The following is a 16,980-nucleotide window of genomic DNA, read 5'->3' as shown; positions in this document are numbered from 1 at the left end:
GAAAATCCTAACCACAGTGTTTCAGTTTTGTATTTCAAATCAATGTCTTGTTTGAAAATGTATCTGAAAGGGTTTTTTTGTTTTTGTCTTTTTTAAAGGCTCACTTTTATCTTTCAGCAGGAAAATGAAGCATTTCAGTTTTCATTTTACAAGAAAAACTGAAGCTTTTGGGTTTGGGTCAGGTGATTAACTGGTGTTTAGGGGTGGGTTGGGTGGCCTCCCCTCCGCTTTGACAGCCATACAATATAATTGTATGCAAGAGTTGAGCTTGATTTAACAATACATATCACTTTATTCAGCTGGACTTCTCATAGAGCAGGGGTGTCAAATGAATGTCCTGGCCTGCAGAACTCCAGGAGGCCTTCAGGCCATGTGACAGAAGTCAGGACTTCAGGGGTGGTGCCTCCTGAAATCTGGGGTGTGGAGCCCTACTGGGGATACATGTTGTCAGATGGGAACAAGCAGTGGTGGCTACAGGGTTAACATTGCTGTTCATGTTGCTGCTGTCTCTGGATCTGGCCTGGGGAAGACGGTGTTTAGTTTGACACCCCTGTCATAGAGCAATGCTACTTTTGCTTGCACAGTACTTCACCTTCATAGTTTCTAGGGTCAGCAGGGACCTGATCAGATCATCAAGTCCAACCACCTGCCCTGGGCAGGAATGAGTGCTGGGATCATAATGCCCCAGCCAGATATCTATCCAACCTCCTCTTGAAGACCCCTAAGGTAGGGGAGAGCACCACCTCCCTTGGGAGCCCATTCCAGAGCCTGGCAGCCCTAACTGTAAAGTAATGCCTCCTGATATCAAGCCTGAACCTGCTTTCAATCAATTTGTGGCCGTTATTCCTTGTCATCTCAGGTGATGCACAAGGGAACAGAGCCTCACCTATTTTCCACTAGTCCCATCTCATGGGTTTATAGACAGCCACCAGATCCCCTCAGTCTTCTCTACCTTTTTCATGGGTTACCACATGTGCACTAGCATCTGAAGGACAAAGTAGAAAATAAGTGTTAGACTGCTTGGGCATATTCTCTCACTCTAACAAATCGGGAGTAGCTTCAGGGAAGTCAGTGAAGTCCACCTACTTGAACTGAACCCATCCAATTTTAAATAATGTGATTTTTTTTTTTTTTTTTTTTTTTTTTTTAAATTGAATTCTCCCAACAGGTGACACAGAAGGCTTTCTAGCTCTTCTGACCCACATAAAACTTCTGTTGAAATCTAAGTTTGTCTGAGTTAGGAGTGTTAAACACGACCCTCAGTTAATGAAATTGTCAGGGGATGAACATTGTCAGGGGGTCGGACTCGATGATGGGGGTCGGACTCGATGATCTATTGAGGTCCCTTCCGACCCTAACATCTATGAATCTGTGCCAGTGTTGAGTTTATTTCCAATAAGTGTGCAAAGAGCCCTAATGGGCAAACTACTGAAATGGGGCCAAAGCATCATGAAACCCTGCAAATTCATAAAAACTATCTTCACCCTATGTGTGGGAAGTCTCATGGTGGGCTTGGAAAGTAGCCTTGATTGTTTAAATCATGTCAGACCTAGCAGCCTTGCTTTAGTGCTTCAGAGCTTGATTTCACAACTTTATAAAGCAGGTTTTAGCTCCTCAGGAATGGTACAGTTAGTGAGCCAGCTGCCAGAAACAAAGAGTTCAGCACAGGTTCAAGAAACCTTTTATATGAAATAACAGAAAAGCTCCTCACAGCCAGAATTTCGGATTTGTAACTGTGTTGAGACTAGCTGCATTAATCCAGGCTCTCCACAGCCATGTGGATGCTTTGGCAGTGGTGAAGAAGCCTGCATCTTTGCATTTTCTGTATAACACTTCAGTTTTCTCAAACCTTTTTCTGAGAGGTCATCTCTTGCTCTGCTGTTCCAATTGCAGTGTAGAATCAGAGGTAGGAAAGATTTGCTGTTTGACACCACATTGCACAGTGCGTAGTGATTAATCCCCCTAGCGGAGATGTCTATAACAGCAAGGAAAAAAAATCAAGGATTTCTGACTAATACTGGTATTTTGAAACCTAACAATATGGAACAGAATGCAATTTACTAATGATTAGTGGCTTTAACTGAAACATAGTAAAAAAGCAGACTTCTCAAGGCACTCTAAGGCAAATTTCATACTCGGTATAATTTGTTCAAAGCAGCTAATTAATCGACCCTAATGATCCCGGTACTGTCTAATACATAAGGAAAAGAAAGTGTCACAAATTTCTCTAATCTCACTAAAGAGAGAGTACTATTTTAATTATTATGTGATATCTTCGAAGTCCCATTTCCCTTCCAAATTAGATAAAATGGCAGTAGTCTGTGATTGCTCAAATTATTAATAATTAAAGAATTATATTAAAGCAGGAGGTTAATTAAATGTAAAATAATAGCAGAATATAAATATCCTTTCCCTAAATGTTTAGGAACAGTGTTGGCTCTCGAGGGTGGGTGATGAATTCTTTCTTGAAGTGTCTGCAACTCAATTCCCCAAAGATCTTGAGCTTCATTTCATTTAAATTTGTTTCTCATGTCACTCCTGTTGTTGTTTTTACAGTAGAATGGCTCCATTTGGTGTTAGTGGATTTTTTGTTTTTGTTTTCTGGTTGCCACTGATGTAAGGGCTGGTTCAGTGATGCAGGATTCCACCTGAGAATTCTTTTCCATCAGTGACTTCATAGAAAGCAGGTAAAATAGTGAGAGTTAAACAAATAGCTCCATGTCCTTTGTTTTTCTCCATTCCATCATAGAGGGGGAGGCAGTGAATTTGAAACCCTCTACCAATTAAACTAACAGAAAAAGTTCTCTAAGTGAAAATAGCATGCTGCTCATAAACTGTTTATGTTCTCTGGCCTCTTTTGGGAAGGATGAAGACCCAAACCCTTATCATCAGTTGGATACAAGGTCAGTCTGGGTACAAACAAGTGTAGCTCCTTGCTGTAACAGAATGCTTTTCAGGAAGCATCCTGAGTTGCAAGGATCCTCCGTACCAAACAGAAGTTCAGTGTTGGATCTGGGGGGCAGAAATCTAGCCGCTGGCTGCCAGCCTGCAGCTGGTTTCCCCTAGCAGTAGCCCTTCCTCCCTGGTTTTCAGAATGGGAGGGGGGGAAAGAGGAGAGGGAGCTTGTTCTAGGAATGCCCCACTTTGGAAGAGCTCCAATACACCCACCCCACCATTCAGCAAGGCAGTGGCAATGCGTAGGGGATTTTTTTCTCTGAGAGTGCCAGTACACCTCCTGACTGGTTGTGTTCGCCACTTAGGTGTTGGGCAGGGTGGGCAGGCAGGAGTACTGGGTACCCCCCCCCGGCAGCAATATCTGCTGTGGGGGGGACTCACCCCAGTCAGCGGGACACAGGGGGGGCAGCACCAGTCATCCATACAGCAGTAGCTGAAAAATCCCCAGACCAAACTTTCTTTCTTTTCCCCATTCCCATTCTGAAAACAGCTTGAGGCTGGCAGGCAATGCAAACAGAAGTTAAAGAAGAGGCTCTGTTTTGAAACCTCTTCATCTGACCCTTTAAGCAATGAAGGTTCAGATTTTCACCTGATTGGGCATTTTTTGAAGTGGTCTGCAGCAGTGTACTTGTTTGGTCACAGCTATAGACTACTTTCTGTGGCCAGATTGGGTGAAAATTGTCACTTTTGTCTGCGCCCTCAATGCGCATTGGGTTTAAAAGTGTCTCGGCCAGGTAGAGCCGACCGAGGGAAATGCTGGTTAATTAAGCGAACGTCAGGTGGGCTGGTGGATGGAGAGGCGAGACAGCGTATTGGTTGCAAAAATAGTTTTTACTTACGCCGCTGGTGGCCGCGACGCAGGCTGTAAAGGCTGCTTGCGTAGTTGCAACGAGTTGCTCCAACTGGCAAGAAACCAAGCCAGTGAGTCCACAGACGAACCGGGCACGCAGGGGAAGGGTATGTCGGGGATAAGCGCTCGGCGACGGAGAGGAAAAATCGATAGTTAATCAGGCTACTGATTCTCTCTGCCATGAATCGGGAATTCTTTAAAGTCACTCTGCAGCATGCTCAAAGTTCTCCAACTTGGGCGGAAGTCGCGCGGATTTTTATACGGCTAGTGAGCCAATTACTAGTCGTTAAGTAGGAATAATTTAGAATCAGCCAATAATGGGGTGTGAATTTACATACAAATGGCAGGAACTTTTTTGCACCGGAGTTTTCTCTCTGCAGCAGAAAATTTCACCGTGCAAAGAAGTTCCAATGTGGTGGGAAAATTCCACTGTGCCGAGGCACTAAAAATCATTGGGTTATGACAAAAAGAATAGCATTCCTTGGAACAAAGAAAATCCAGCGTTTTGCCGATTCCTGTTGGCTATGGACAGACATTACACACAAATCGGCTTAAGTGATAAGAAACTGGTTTAAACTCGTAACAGAACAGATGTTCAGTGCACATAAACCAGTTTGAAAATGGCTGAAACTGGTTTGAGAGAAACCTGGTTGAATGTATCATCAGACTTAACTAATTTGGGTTATACCAATTTATGCAATGTCTATCCCAGACCTCTTACTGGTTTAAGTTAAACAAGAGTCAGTTGTAGTGGCCAAGGTCTGGAACAGGCTCCCAAGGGAGGTGGTGCTCTCCCCCACCCTGGGGGGTCTTCAAGAGGAGGTTAGATAAGCATCTAGCTGGGGTCATCTAGACCCAGCACTCTTTCCTGCCTATGCAGGGGGTTGGACTCGATGATCTGTTGAGGTCCCTTCTGACCCTAACATCTATGAATCTATGAATACAGGGCCAGTTAGCACCTACCTTGTACTGTAAGCCAAGATGTGGAAACAATTTAGATAAAGGATTGATAAAAATGCCGTAGGAAATGGGAGGGTTTGCTACTGAACCCATTATCAGAAGCTGCTGTGACCTACCAACAGTACATGTCTGCTGGCTGCAACGGGTACAGTGGATAAGGAAGTGATTAAATATGCCTGAATGAGAGAATATTTACCCAAATAGCACAAGTGGCACTTCTCTCAATGTTGATCCACTAAGGTCTCATGAAAGCTTCAGACTTCAGAAATCTTGGCTCCACTGAACAAGAGCAAGGAAGGGAGGGGAACTTTTTAATGAGTATGTATTAAAGGAAAGTACAGGAAAGCTCAAATCCTATATGTTGAGCTTTCATTAACCAGAAGCACAAAATTTCCAGCCATCATTTTGATCTTTGATCTTCCTTTCAGGGTAACAAATGTACATGCAAGAGAAACATCAAAGTCTGAGAAGCTGCTTTTGTTGGCCAGTCAGGATTTAAATGTTACATCTCTTTGTTCTGTCCAGGATGCCATTCAGGAAGAATACTACAGAACAGGAATCTATCCACAAACTCCCATAGTGCCACCCCGGCGACCATGGACTCTTTTGAACTGGCTTTTCTGGGCCTTGTTGCTGCTATACCCTTTATTCAAGCTGCTCATCAACATGGTCAGTAGTGGATCATCACTGACGCTGGCCAGCTTTGCATTTGTCTTCATTGTGGGTAAGTTGTTTGCATATGAAAAGATTGCTTACAAGGGAAATTCTCAGAAAGAGCAAAGTCTGTCTTCCTTTATTAGGTGCCTGATGTCCATGCTGTAGAGCCATGTTTTACTTGGCAGCTCAGATGAGTGTTCCTGTCAACTTTGGTGGGAAAACTTCCTGCAAGTAAGGTGAACAGGCTTTGGGCCATGTTGAGTTGTTGGGTTTATTTTTGGTTGTTTTTTATTTTTGCATTAAAGGTGGCTCCAGACCAATAAATTCAGCACTGCACTCCTTGTGAGCTTTGAAGAAACTCGGATCCAGGCACTGAACCGTCTCTCCAACTGCTCTCCCTTTCATAAAAACAAGCCTCATCTTTTTTTTTTTTGTCATACGAATTGAACCTTTTCTTATACAATTTAAGAGTATCCTTGGGTAGTATCTGTTTGTATGAGCCTTGTAGTGTTGCCAGCTACCAAAATTGTTCAGACAGCACTGATGCTAAACAGTACAGTGCCAAATCTTGTCTCTTGCCTTCAGTAAGGCTATTCCCATGGAGCTAGACTAATTTATTGACAATCTGGCCCATTAAATATGACCGTTGTAACCAGCAATTACTATTGTCTTTTATTGCTTGTATTTGTTGTTGCCTTTTTGTTGGAGATGTTTTTTTGAAGAGCTGAATGCTAAGGTGGTAGCTACTGTAGAAGACATCAGTTAGGTTCAAGAGCTGGAGCTGCCTACAGTTTTATGCAGTTTTATTTCTGTGGAATATGATGCTGGGCATATTATGGGGACTTGGGAAGAACATTTAATTCTTGTTTATGTTGTTGTGACACTAGGATTTGTGAAGCTAACTGCTGAGTGCATTCCTTCTGCTGATCTTCATGTTTTGTTTTTGGATCCAAAGAAACGCAGCCAGCCAATCTGACTGCTTATTTACATGGGTCACAGATTTCAGCTAGTAGTTCCTGCATCTAGTCCAGTGGCTTGTGGTTGAAATGGTTAACCTCTTCAAAGAGGACATCAGACTGCCTAAAGGGAAGAAGTGGGTGAAAGGAAGGGGTTATCGTAAGAAAGGGAGATGCATTAGTTGCCCCTCCATCTTGGAGAGGCTGTGACACTCTTGATCAGGGGATGGAGGGAATATTGTCTAGGTCTTTGGTGCTTTTGGAGCTATATTTTTCTGCCAGCACAAATCTTGCAATAGATTATTTTCTCTTGCAGTGGGTTATAGTCGAAGGCATTTCACGTGGCTCAGCTCTTCTAGCCTAGGTACTTAAGTTCTTCGTCGCACTGTTATCCAAGTCTCTTACAAATCCGTAATGTAGCTATCCTTGCAATACCCTGTGGAGTGGGGAAGGATTCATTCTGTCTTACAGATAGGAATTGCAGGGCAGAGACATCTTAAGCATCTACATTCCACTGAAGTCTAAGCTGTGATCCTAAAAACCTCCAAGCAGCTGCTGCCTAACCTGGGAGGCAGCTGAATTCCAGAGGTGCCTCTGTTTTGACATTTTAGAGCTCCCCAGGTACCTCTAGTTCTGCGTCTGTGCATGTCTAACGATGTTTCTGGCTTGACAGGACTGTGCTGTTTGGTACCTTCCTCATGCCATCAGGATCCATCAGTTAGGCTTTCCTCTACCTACTGTCCCCACAGGGCTTGATCTATAACACATCTGTTGAAGGGTCTTCACCTCAAACAGTGAAAGCTTCTGCTTTCTTTCGGAGCATGGCTGGGGAGGAGGAAGAGGTTGAATTCTTTGCATGTTGCAGTGAAACCGGTTTCTAGCTTCATTGGACCAAAGAATGAATCTGTATAGCTCAGTGGGTGAGGCACTCACCTGGATTCCAGCCCTGGGCTCCCAGGAGTGGTTGCGCATATCCAGTGGTTGGTGCAGAAAGTCCAGCGAGCAGGCTAGTTGGGCCTTTAACCACACGGGTGAAGAGTGAGTGAAACCCAGGGCTGCTTTGTCTCCTGGGAGCACCCCTTCACCACTAGGGTGAAGAGGTTCATGCTTTCTCCCTGGCTCATGAATCTTAAAATCTTGTGTGTAAAGAGGAACAGCAATCAGCAGGAGTGGTTTGAGCCTCCCACCTCAGACTAATCTATAGCTCCACAGTTCAGGCACTTTCCTAGGATGTGGGGATTTGAATCCCTTGAGGCAAAGGGACCTCCACCTGACACAGGAGGTACATGGTCCCACTAGGGGGAATGCCATACTGGATCTGGTATTGGCAACGGGAGATGATATGGTAGCGGACCTCCAGATCGGTAGCCATCTGGGGGACAGTGATCGCCTAATAATAGAATACACCATAAAACGTCGAGTGGGTAAGGTAACTAGTAGGGTGAAAGTGCTAGACTTTAGGAAAGCTGATCTCAATGCACTCAGGCGATTAGTCAAGGACGCACTGCAGAGTAGGAGATTTGAAGAAATGGAAGCCCAAGAAGGGTGGCTGTGCCTTAAGGAAACGATCCTTCGGGCACAAAGCAAGACGATCCCCGAGCGAGGCAAGAGAGGAAAAGGGGCCAGGAGGCTTCCTTGGCTGACCAGAGAAATCCAGGGAAGCCTAAGAGACAAAAGGGGAGCACACAAAAAGTGGAAACAGGGAGAGATCACCAAAGATGAATATACCTCCTCTGCTCGTGCTTGTAGGGAGGCAGTTAGGCGGGCCAAAGCTACCATGGAGCTGAGGATGGCAACCCAAGTAAAAGACAACAAGAAATTGTTTTTTAGATATATAGGGAGTAAAAGGAAGGCCCAGGGAGGAATAGGACCCCTGCTAAATGGGCAGAAACAATTGGTGACAGACAGGGGGGACAAGGCTGAACTGCTCAACGAGTTCTTTGCCTCAGTGTTCCTAAGTGAGGGACACAACAAGTCTCTCAATGGGGTTGTAGAGAGGCAGCAGCAAGGCACCAGACTTCCATGCGTAGACCCTGAGATGGTGCAGAGTCACTTGGAAGAGCTGGATGCCTTTAAGTCGGCAGGCCCGGATGAGCTCCATCCGAGGGTGCTGAAGGCACTGGCCGACATCATTGCAGAGCCACTGGCGGGAATATTTGAACGCTCGTGGCACACGGGCCAAGTCCCGGAGGACTGGAAAAGGGCCAACGTGGTCCCCATTTTCAAAAAGGGGAGGAAGGAGGACCCGGGCAACTATAGGCCAGTCAGTCTCACCTCCATCCTTGGCAAAGTCTTTGAAAAAATTATCAAGGCTCACATTTCTGAGAGCCTGGCAGGAAAAATTATGCTGAGGGGAAATCAGCACAAGTTCGTGGCAGGCAGATCGTGCCTGACCAATCTAGTTTCTTTTTATGACCAGGTTACGAAATGCCTGGACACAGGAGGAGGGGTGGATGTCATATACTTAGACTTCAGGAAGGCCTTCGATACGGTATCCCACCCCATACTGGTGAACAAGTTAAGAGGCTGTGACGTGGATGACTACACAGTCCGGTGGGTGGCGAATTGGCTGGAGGGTCGCACCCAGAGAGTCGTGGTGGATGGGTCGGCTTCGACCTGGAAGGGTGTGGGCAGTGGGGTCCCGCAGGGCTCGGTCTTTGGACCGATACTCTTTAATGTCTTCATCAGCGACTTGGACGAGGGAGTGAAATGTACTCTGTCCAAGTTTGCAGATGACACAAAGCTATGGGGAGAAGTGGACACGCCGGAGGGCAGGGAACAGCTGCAAGCAGACCTGGATAGGTTGCACAAGTGGGCAGAAAACAACAAGGAGAAATGCAAAGTGCTGCACCTAGGGAGGAAAAATGTCCAGCACACCTACAGCCTAGGGAATGACCTGCTGGGTGGCACAGAGGTGGAAAGGGATCTTGGAGTCCTAGTGGACTCCAAGATGAACATGAGTCGGCAGTGTGACGAAGCCATCAAAAAAGCCAATGGCACTTTATCGTGCATCAACAGATGCACGACAAATAGGTCCAAGGAGATGATACTTCCCCTCGATCGGGCGCTGGTCAGACCGCAGTTGGAGTACTGTGTGCAATTCTGGGCGCCGCAATTCAAGAGGGATGCGGATAACCTGGAGAGGGTCCAGAGAAGGGCCACTCGTGTGGTTAAGGGTCTGCAGTCCAAGCCCTACGAGGAGAGACTAGAGAAACTGGACCTTTTCAGCCTCCGCAAGAGAAGGTTGAGAGGCGACCTTGTGGCCGCCTATAAGTTCATCACGGGGGCACAGAAGGGAATTGGTGAGGTTTTATTCACCAAGGCGCCCCCGGGGGTTACAAGAAACAATGGCCACAAGCTAGCAGAGAGCAGATTTAGACTGGACATTAGGAAGAACTTCTTCACAGTTTGAGTGGCCAAGGTCTGGAATGGGCTCCCAAGGGAGGTGATGCTCTCCCCTACCCTGGGGGTCTTCAAGAGGAGGTTAGATGAGTATCTAGCTGGGGTCATCTAGACCCAGCATTCTTTCCTGCTTATGCAGGGGGTCGGACTCGATGATCTATTGAGGTCCCTTCCAATCCTAACATCTATGAATCATCTATCTATGAATCTAAGGAGGAGCTGAATCTGGGAATCCCCCTTCCTGGATGAGTGGTGTAACTGCTGCGCTATTACATAGAGTTGGAAGAAACTACCACCTTGTCTTCCTCTGACAGCAAAGTTTGTTTTGTGTTTTGTTTGTTTTTTTTCTTTTAAATAAAAACGGGTGCCTTCCAGTTGCACCAAAGCCTGGTCGGGAAGGTACAGATGGCTGGCATTTAAGACCCACCCATGTTCTTCTCTATTGGCTATCTTTCTTTATATTTATCTCAGGTTTAGTTTCCATCCCTCCTCTCTCTTTTTTCCCCCCTTCCACAACCAGTGTGTTGTGTTGTGGCTCCCATGCGAAGTGCCCAAATCTCTTGATGTACTGTATAGGGAGCCGGGTGCCTGGTGCTGGGTTCTGGATTCCACGATGGTGGCCGGGCACCTAAAAGTGAGGGATTGCAACACATTGTTCCCTCTTCAGATCAAGCCCCTTGCAGCCCAGGCAAATGATTCCCAAGTCCAAGGTAGTGCCTTAACTGCTGGGTCATTCTTTCTCTCTGGAGAGGAGGAGCAAAAGAGGCCAAATTAAGATTCTGATTCTGCCAAGGCCTAACAGGAAAACAAACCCTTTGTTTTTTGACCCTGCTTAGTTCTTGTTAGAGCTCCCCCATGGTCCCAGCAGTTTAAGCTAATTTAATAAACAAATTGCCAAGACTCCTCTCTTGTGTGAAGCTGATCCTCAGGGTTGGTTTGTAGGTCTCTTTGCTGGTTGCTTGTAATACCAGACCTGAAAGCAATCTACAACAGCCTGCTGCAGCACAAATGAATGAACCGTATCATGGGATGCAGAGCAGCAGCTGAGGGGCATTATAAGGATGGCAAGATTCATGGAGTGCAGCAGGCTATACATTGCCTGCTTGCAAAGAAGTGCATGTCCGTCACAATTTGTGTGGTCCTGTGGAGCTTAGGTTTTCAAATCCCTGCAGAAGGTGATTGGACTTGGCAATAACTGTGCATTCCTCTCTGTTTCTGATGACCCAGTGTGATGAAAAGAAACTGAATCATGTGGGCTGGGATTGTTAACAGCATGCAAGCGACTTAGGCTTCTGAATCTCATTGAACTTCAGTAGGAGTTGGGTGACTAATTCTCTTAGGTTCCTTTTGACTGTCCCAGCCTTAGAGGTTAACAACTAATCCAGCAGTTCTCAAGCTTTTTAGAGGCAAGACACCCTTGGAGAATGCCAGTTCTTAGCTTTCATTCTTTTTTTGACTATGGAAAAATAATTGAGCAATTCTTCTTCCATTGCAAAGAACTCCCACTCCAGTGGGTCAGAATGGTTTTTAAAACTGTGGGTTCCTAGTTGAAATCTTTGGGTTTATTTTGTGAATCATGTGTAGGTGTTTGCATCCTGTGGCACCCTTTAAGGATCTTAAAGCACCTCATGGTGCTGTGGCACCTTGGTGGAGAATTATCTGAGTTAGTAACTTGTAACGACTGCATTTGTTGTGATTACCTCTCATCTCATCTAAAATACATCTCATGTAAAGCTGACTAGCATAAAGCAGACTGTTCTTGCTGATCAGCTAATACAAAGGATGCTGAAGCTCAGGTGAGCTAAGAAAGGCTCAAGCAGTTGTGGCTTATTAGAAAACTTCAACCTGGAATCTCTGGAAGGTATGGAAAGGTTTGGGATTTAAAGGAGATTGAGACCTTAAAAAACTGTAGGCACTGAATTCTGCTTGTTGTCATTTTTTAACATCTCGTCCATATGTCTTCTAGAACTATTTAAAAGTGTGGTTTCAATTGGTATCTCAAGTCGCATTCTGTTGGGACCTCTCCATTTGGGCTCTGCTGGTCAGTGTTATGGTCAACAGCGGAGCTCCAGGAACAATTTGGAGAAGCTGCTCTGTCCTGTTTGTCTTTGTCATAAAGATGTCAGAACTCCGATGCTGCAGCTGGCTCTAGGCAGAGGTGCCCTCAAATAACATTGTCATATATACCCTTTCCCATGTGTGGTAAAGGCTGAGGACTCTGAAGTGAGTATGGTGCCAGAAACTGCCCAGCTACTAGATAACAGTGAACCAACTTGAATTACCCTCAAGTTGTTCTGGTGCTTCTCCTGACCCTTTGTGCCAATTAGAGATGTTCATTGGCAGATCCAGCATGTAATGAGTGTATATTTTGTTAGCACAATGTGAGCCACTTTGTTCTCCTTGACAGAGATCCAATATCCAACTGAGTTAACATCTCAGCCAGGGGAAGGTTTTATTATTGTGACTAGGGATTAGTATAATATATATTGGAGACAATGCATTGCTTACACTTTAATGTTGTAATAGTCTGTTTAGTTTGCTAGGTGTTTTTCCTCCTAGAGTGTTTTTCTTTCCACTTAAATACTTTAGACTAAAAGGCGGCATCAAGGATGCACGGGTGTATTTTGTTGTGTGTGGTTGTTACATGTCCCACATTTCACAGATAAGCTTCCTGATTCCAAACCACCCCTGACCATTAATAGCTGATCGTAGATTTACTGCATTTTATCAAAGCAGAGATTTCAGAACCTGGCGTATCATATCTTTCCATTGTAATGGGTTCAGGTAAGACACCCAGTATGAATAAGCATCCTTTTGAAGGGAAAGAGATGAAGAATTGAGTGGTTCTCTTGCCTGTAAGCCACAGTTCCTATATTCAAACCTTGCTTCTTCCCTTCCAGATGCCCTCCAACCTGTTGTTCCATGAGTAATGTGGATATTTGTTTGCAGTCGGTAACTGGGGCTCTAATTAAAAGAATTGTAAGAGACATGGCTGATACTCTGGCTAAATTCAAGCAACAGCACTAGAATGCAATAAAATCTAATTGAAAGGCAACAAGAGTTTAAAAATGCCACACTGAAATACAGGCCAGGCAGTACTTTGAATTCTTGTGGCCCCAAACATGGTGTATAATGGCACCCACTCTAAGCCATCTATCCTCACTTCTCTATACAGCAGTAATAATGAAATAAGAGATTTGGCTATTTATTATTATTCATAATGACCTGTATCATGCCAATGCCATTTCTAGGCACAATACGCAGACCCTGTCCAAAAGAACATGTCCAAGTTGCTTAGAAGTCTCAGTTTTGAGAAAAGGACATGAGCGCTTAGGACCTGACATCCAGGTGACTTTCAATGAGTTAGGCACCTGAATAGGTTTGGGACTATTGAAAAGGTTACCTGTTACAATCATCAGAAAGGGAAGAGCTCATCAAACCAAATTCTGGTAGCTGTACTTACAGACCTCACCCTTTACCCCTCAGGGACAGCAGTGGGGGTCTCGATTTTCAGAGAAAGGGCAGGTTTGGTCTAGCTCTTCTTGCTGTGTCAGGTAATTTGTATGAAACCGTGAGAGCAAATATTTGTGGGCTAAACATACTTCACTGGCAAAGAAGCTGTCAGCTGTGTTTCGGAGGGGAAAGCTAGTGTCTCATGTGGAGGATTAAAGGATTGTTCTTGGCTTTTGAGGGAAAAATAGCTCTTAATTGTCTAATTCTAAAAACATAATGGCATCTGGGCTTTCTGGCCTGGCTCCAGTCCATGAAGGATTTTTTTACAGGCAAGAGAATTATAATACAAAACCAGCATGAGTAACAATGAGATCTCAACTCTGCATGAGCTAGTGCATTTTTTTTTTATTTTTTTTTAACAATACACGTGCCAGTGCTGTCACAAGACCTGCTCCCGTGGGCTGCAGTGCAAACAGGAGTATGCCCTTGCTGACTTGCCTCCAACTCCAGAGGTTGGCCTGGAAGAGTTCTTCAGAGTTCTTCAAAATTTGTTGATGTTGCTACAGTGCAAGGATTGTCAGAGGGTGGAAGGGGTTCTTGGTGTTGACTGTATATTAAAAACCTTATGACATTTTTAAGGGTAATTTGCACAAGCAATGGAAAATAAATCCAGGGGGACTGCAAATTGGGTGTGGAGTTTCTCTTTTTGCATGTGCAGCTGCATGTTCTGTGCATGCAGCTTAGCCACACAGTCCTGAAAATATTGCCAAACACTCCCGAATTTCCTCATGTGATTTTTTTTTTTTTTTTCCATTAGTATTTAAGGTAAAGCCATGTGTCAAGTCATATGGTGGCAGACACTTAAGCTTTTCAAGCATTTCACATCAGGTCCATAGGTTAATGTGGCTTCGATGAACTGCAGAGTAAATATGGAAGACTTCCATAGATCAACCTAAAATTCTCTGCTATGTTGCTTACAACAATGGCTATGCTGTGGAAGCTGGAGGCTAGGCGGGGAAAATGTTTGTTTATAATAAGTTTTTAAGTAATATTTACTACTAGCTAGGTTGTGCCTCTTCTTTGAGCTCAACCTATTGCATGGAGCAAAATCATGTTGTTTTCCCAGACTAGCTCTTGTATCCCTTTTTAAGTGAGTCCAGCGGGCCAGCACCTTCCTGAAAAGACAACTGCAAGTGGCTCTGTAGATTGGTCAGCTGGTTTGTGACCATGGTCAGTAGCTCAGAGCTCAGCTCCTTTAAGTCCTACGGAGCAACCTCATCCTGATTGTCACCCTTCTCCTCCATTGTTTTCCCATTGGTTTCCTAGGGGCCATTTGGCTAAAGATTGTCATCAGAGGCATCTACTTGCAGAAAATTAGGTGGACAAGTCAGTTATAGCCTGCTGGTACCTTCCCCTTTAATGAGGGAACAAGTTCCTATCCATGCAAGTACTTTTATTTTAATAATCTTAAATATAACTAAGTTACAGCAGAGCTAGAAATACTCAAGGGGGGAAAGCAAACTGTTTAGGGGAGCATCATAGGCATTGAAAGAGAACAATGAAAATACCCATCCTCCTTCCTTGAAATACAGAGTAAAGCAAGAAAGAACCCAAGTTAAAGTGTGACTTGGAATAGAACTACAAGTATCTGAATTTGTAATGAAAGGCCTTTTGAGTTGTATTTTTAATTTTTGCTGGTAACTCAGAGTTGACTGCACGGGCAGTAGTATTCACTGAATTCTGTCTCGGATTCTGGCAAAGCAGTGACTTGGAGGGTTGAGGACACTGGTAGAGTAACCTTTCCTTTTGAAGGAGCAGCCCATTGAACCATTGCCATTCTTAAAAAAATCTGGTTTCTGTGGTTCACATTGTAGGTGTAAAAAAAGGAGGCATGTTTAGGAGCTGATATAGTTGCGTGGTTCAGCACTGGTTGCATAAAGCAGGGGTCAACAACCTTCAGCCCACCAAATAATTTTGATATGCCCTGAAAAGTAGCTGGGACCTCGGCAGCAATTTTGTGGCAGTGGTAGCTGCGAGATGACAAGCAGCATCCCACCTTTCATGCAAGCTGCAGTAATTTGGGCCACTGCTCCTAAAAGGTTGTCAACCCTTGGCACTAGAGAAGAATCCTAGTGTTTCAAGAGAAATTAAAAAAAAAAAAAAAGAGACCTCCCCGCTCCTTTCGCCCCCCCAATCTTCAGAATCGTATCGTGATAAATGTATCTTGGTTTGGAACATCAAGGCTCCTCCCCCCGCTTCAGGAAGCAAGATTTGTTTTGCGTTTATCTTTTATTTGGCCACATTTATAGTTGCGAAAGAGATTTAGACTAGCTTTCAGGTATAAAGTGCTCTTTGTAGGTCTGGAAAGGAACCGGATACAGCCTGAGCTAAAGACCAGTTAGAACAACTTATCTTGTTTGTCCCCATAAGGATTTTTTTATCAGCTCTGTTTTTAAGACTTTCTCATTGTCTGTTTAATTTTGGAATAAAAATTAGTCTGGGTGGGGGTGGGGAGGGAAGAGATGAAAGCTTGCTTATAGAAGGGATGTTTATAACATCAAATTTAGAACAAAGAAGTGGCCATATTGGAATGGGCCACTGGTCCCTTGGGTGCCATGTCCTGTCTAGCCTAGACAATAGCAAGTGTAAGAAGGTTCAGGGTAAGACTGAGATGTTCCTCTCTTGCGGAGTAATTTCTTCCTAAGCTTATCTCCTAGTTTATGCCCCGAGTTGTGTGGATCAGAGGTTGCTTATACAGTCCTGTTTGTCTGGGTATTTTCATTTTTCCAGACAAATGTCCTGTTCTTTTTAGACTCCTCCTAAGTGCTGTGCCTCACTGGCATCGTAGGGCACTGAACAAGTTAACAATTGAGCTGTTGTTGGATGTAAAAGATTTCATCTGCAGCATCTGAAAAGGACAATTCACAGTCCAAAATTTTGAAAGCTGGGCAGCCAGTGGCTAAGTACCTAAAGGCATATTGAAGAACCTGCAGAAGTGGCCTAAGTCTTCATCAGTTGTTTTCCCCTTCGGTGCTGGATTGCATTGTTTACTGAACTTTTACAAACCAAGTCGGCATAGTAGCTAGGATTTGGGTATTCCCACACTTTCTCCCCACTCCTCCCCCCCACTCAAAATGAGAGATGATCATGATGTGATTCTAATATGAATCCGCACGCCCCGTAAGAACTGGAGTGCATGCCCATCTGGCATACTCTTTTAAGATGAGAGGTGTAACAGGTAACTTTTGGGTGCCCTGGGCTCAAGGGTAGCAGGGGGCAGCAAGGGCTTTCCACACGCAGGCTATTGCTGCTGTGATGTGGCATGGACTCCCCAGGGGCTGCTATTCTGGTGTGCTTTAAATCAGCACCTGAGGCTGGTGCCTGCCCCTGGCTATGCCCTACCCCTACCCCAGTATAGAAGGCATATGGCCTGATCCATATGATATGGACCTGATATGGCCCGCCGAGCAATCTGTGTGTTCACATATCTTAGTCCAGTCCTGTGGCTGTTCTTCGTACTTGCACATTTGTCTATCTATGGCCCAATACTGTGACTAAGCTGTTTAACTAAAAGGCTGCTTTTTCCCTCCCAGATTTTAAAGCTCTTAGAATAAGTCCCCCTGAGGGAGGGGGGAATGGGGTCTGGGATCACCTGCGACCTCCCATGCACTTATGATACACCCTCAAGTTGTACCATACATTACTGGTGGCTGTAGGCAGGTTTTCAACACCTTGGTGAACTTCCAG

The 16,980-nt window shown here is 44.7% G+C and overlaps 1 protein-coding gene across 4 annotated transcripts in view; it reads left to right on the top strand.

The window, feature by feature from the left end:
• AGPAT4 (1-acylglycerol-3-phosphate O-acyltransferase 4) overlaps positions 1-16,980 on the top strand; it is a 129,129-nt gene that overhangs the window by 104,389 nt on the left and 7,760 nt on the right. For 3 of the 4 annotated variants that reach the window (XM_059714734.1, XM_006275802.4, XM_019479792.2), the window contains one exon: positions 5,291-5,489. In XM_059714734.1, the coding sequence (XP_059570717.1) occupies positions 5,291-5,489 (199 nt within the window). Of the gene's footprint in view, positions 1-5,290; positions 5,490-5,727; positions 7,980-16,980 lie in introns of those variants that run through there. The other variant, XM_059714733.1, reaches the window with a different exon arrangement.

This window comes from Alligator mississippiensis, chromosome 1 (genome assembly GCF_030867095.1).
Source record: "Alligator mississippiensis isolate rAllMis1 chromosome 1, rAllMis1, whole genome shotgun sequence".
In the NCBI taxonomy this organism is placed as follows: Eukaryota; Metazoa; Chordata; order Crocodylia; family Alligatoridae; genus Alligator; species Alligator mississippiensis.
Note: the sequence above shows the minus strand (reverse complement) of the source record. Positions and strands in the feature narration are given on the sequence as shown.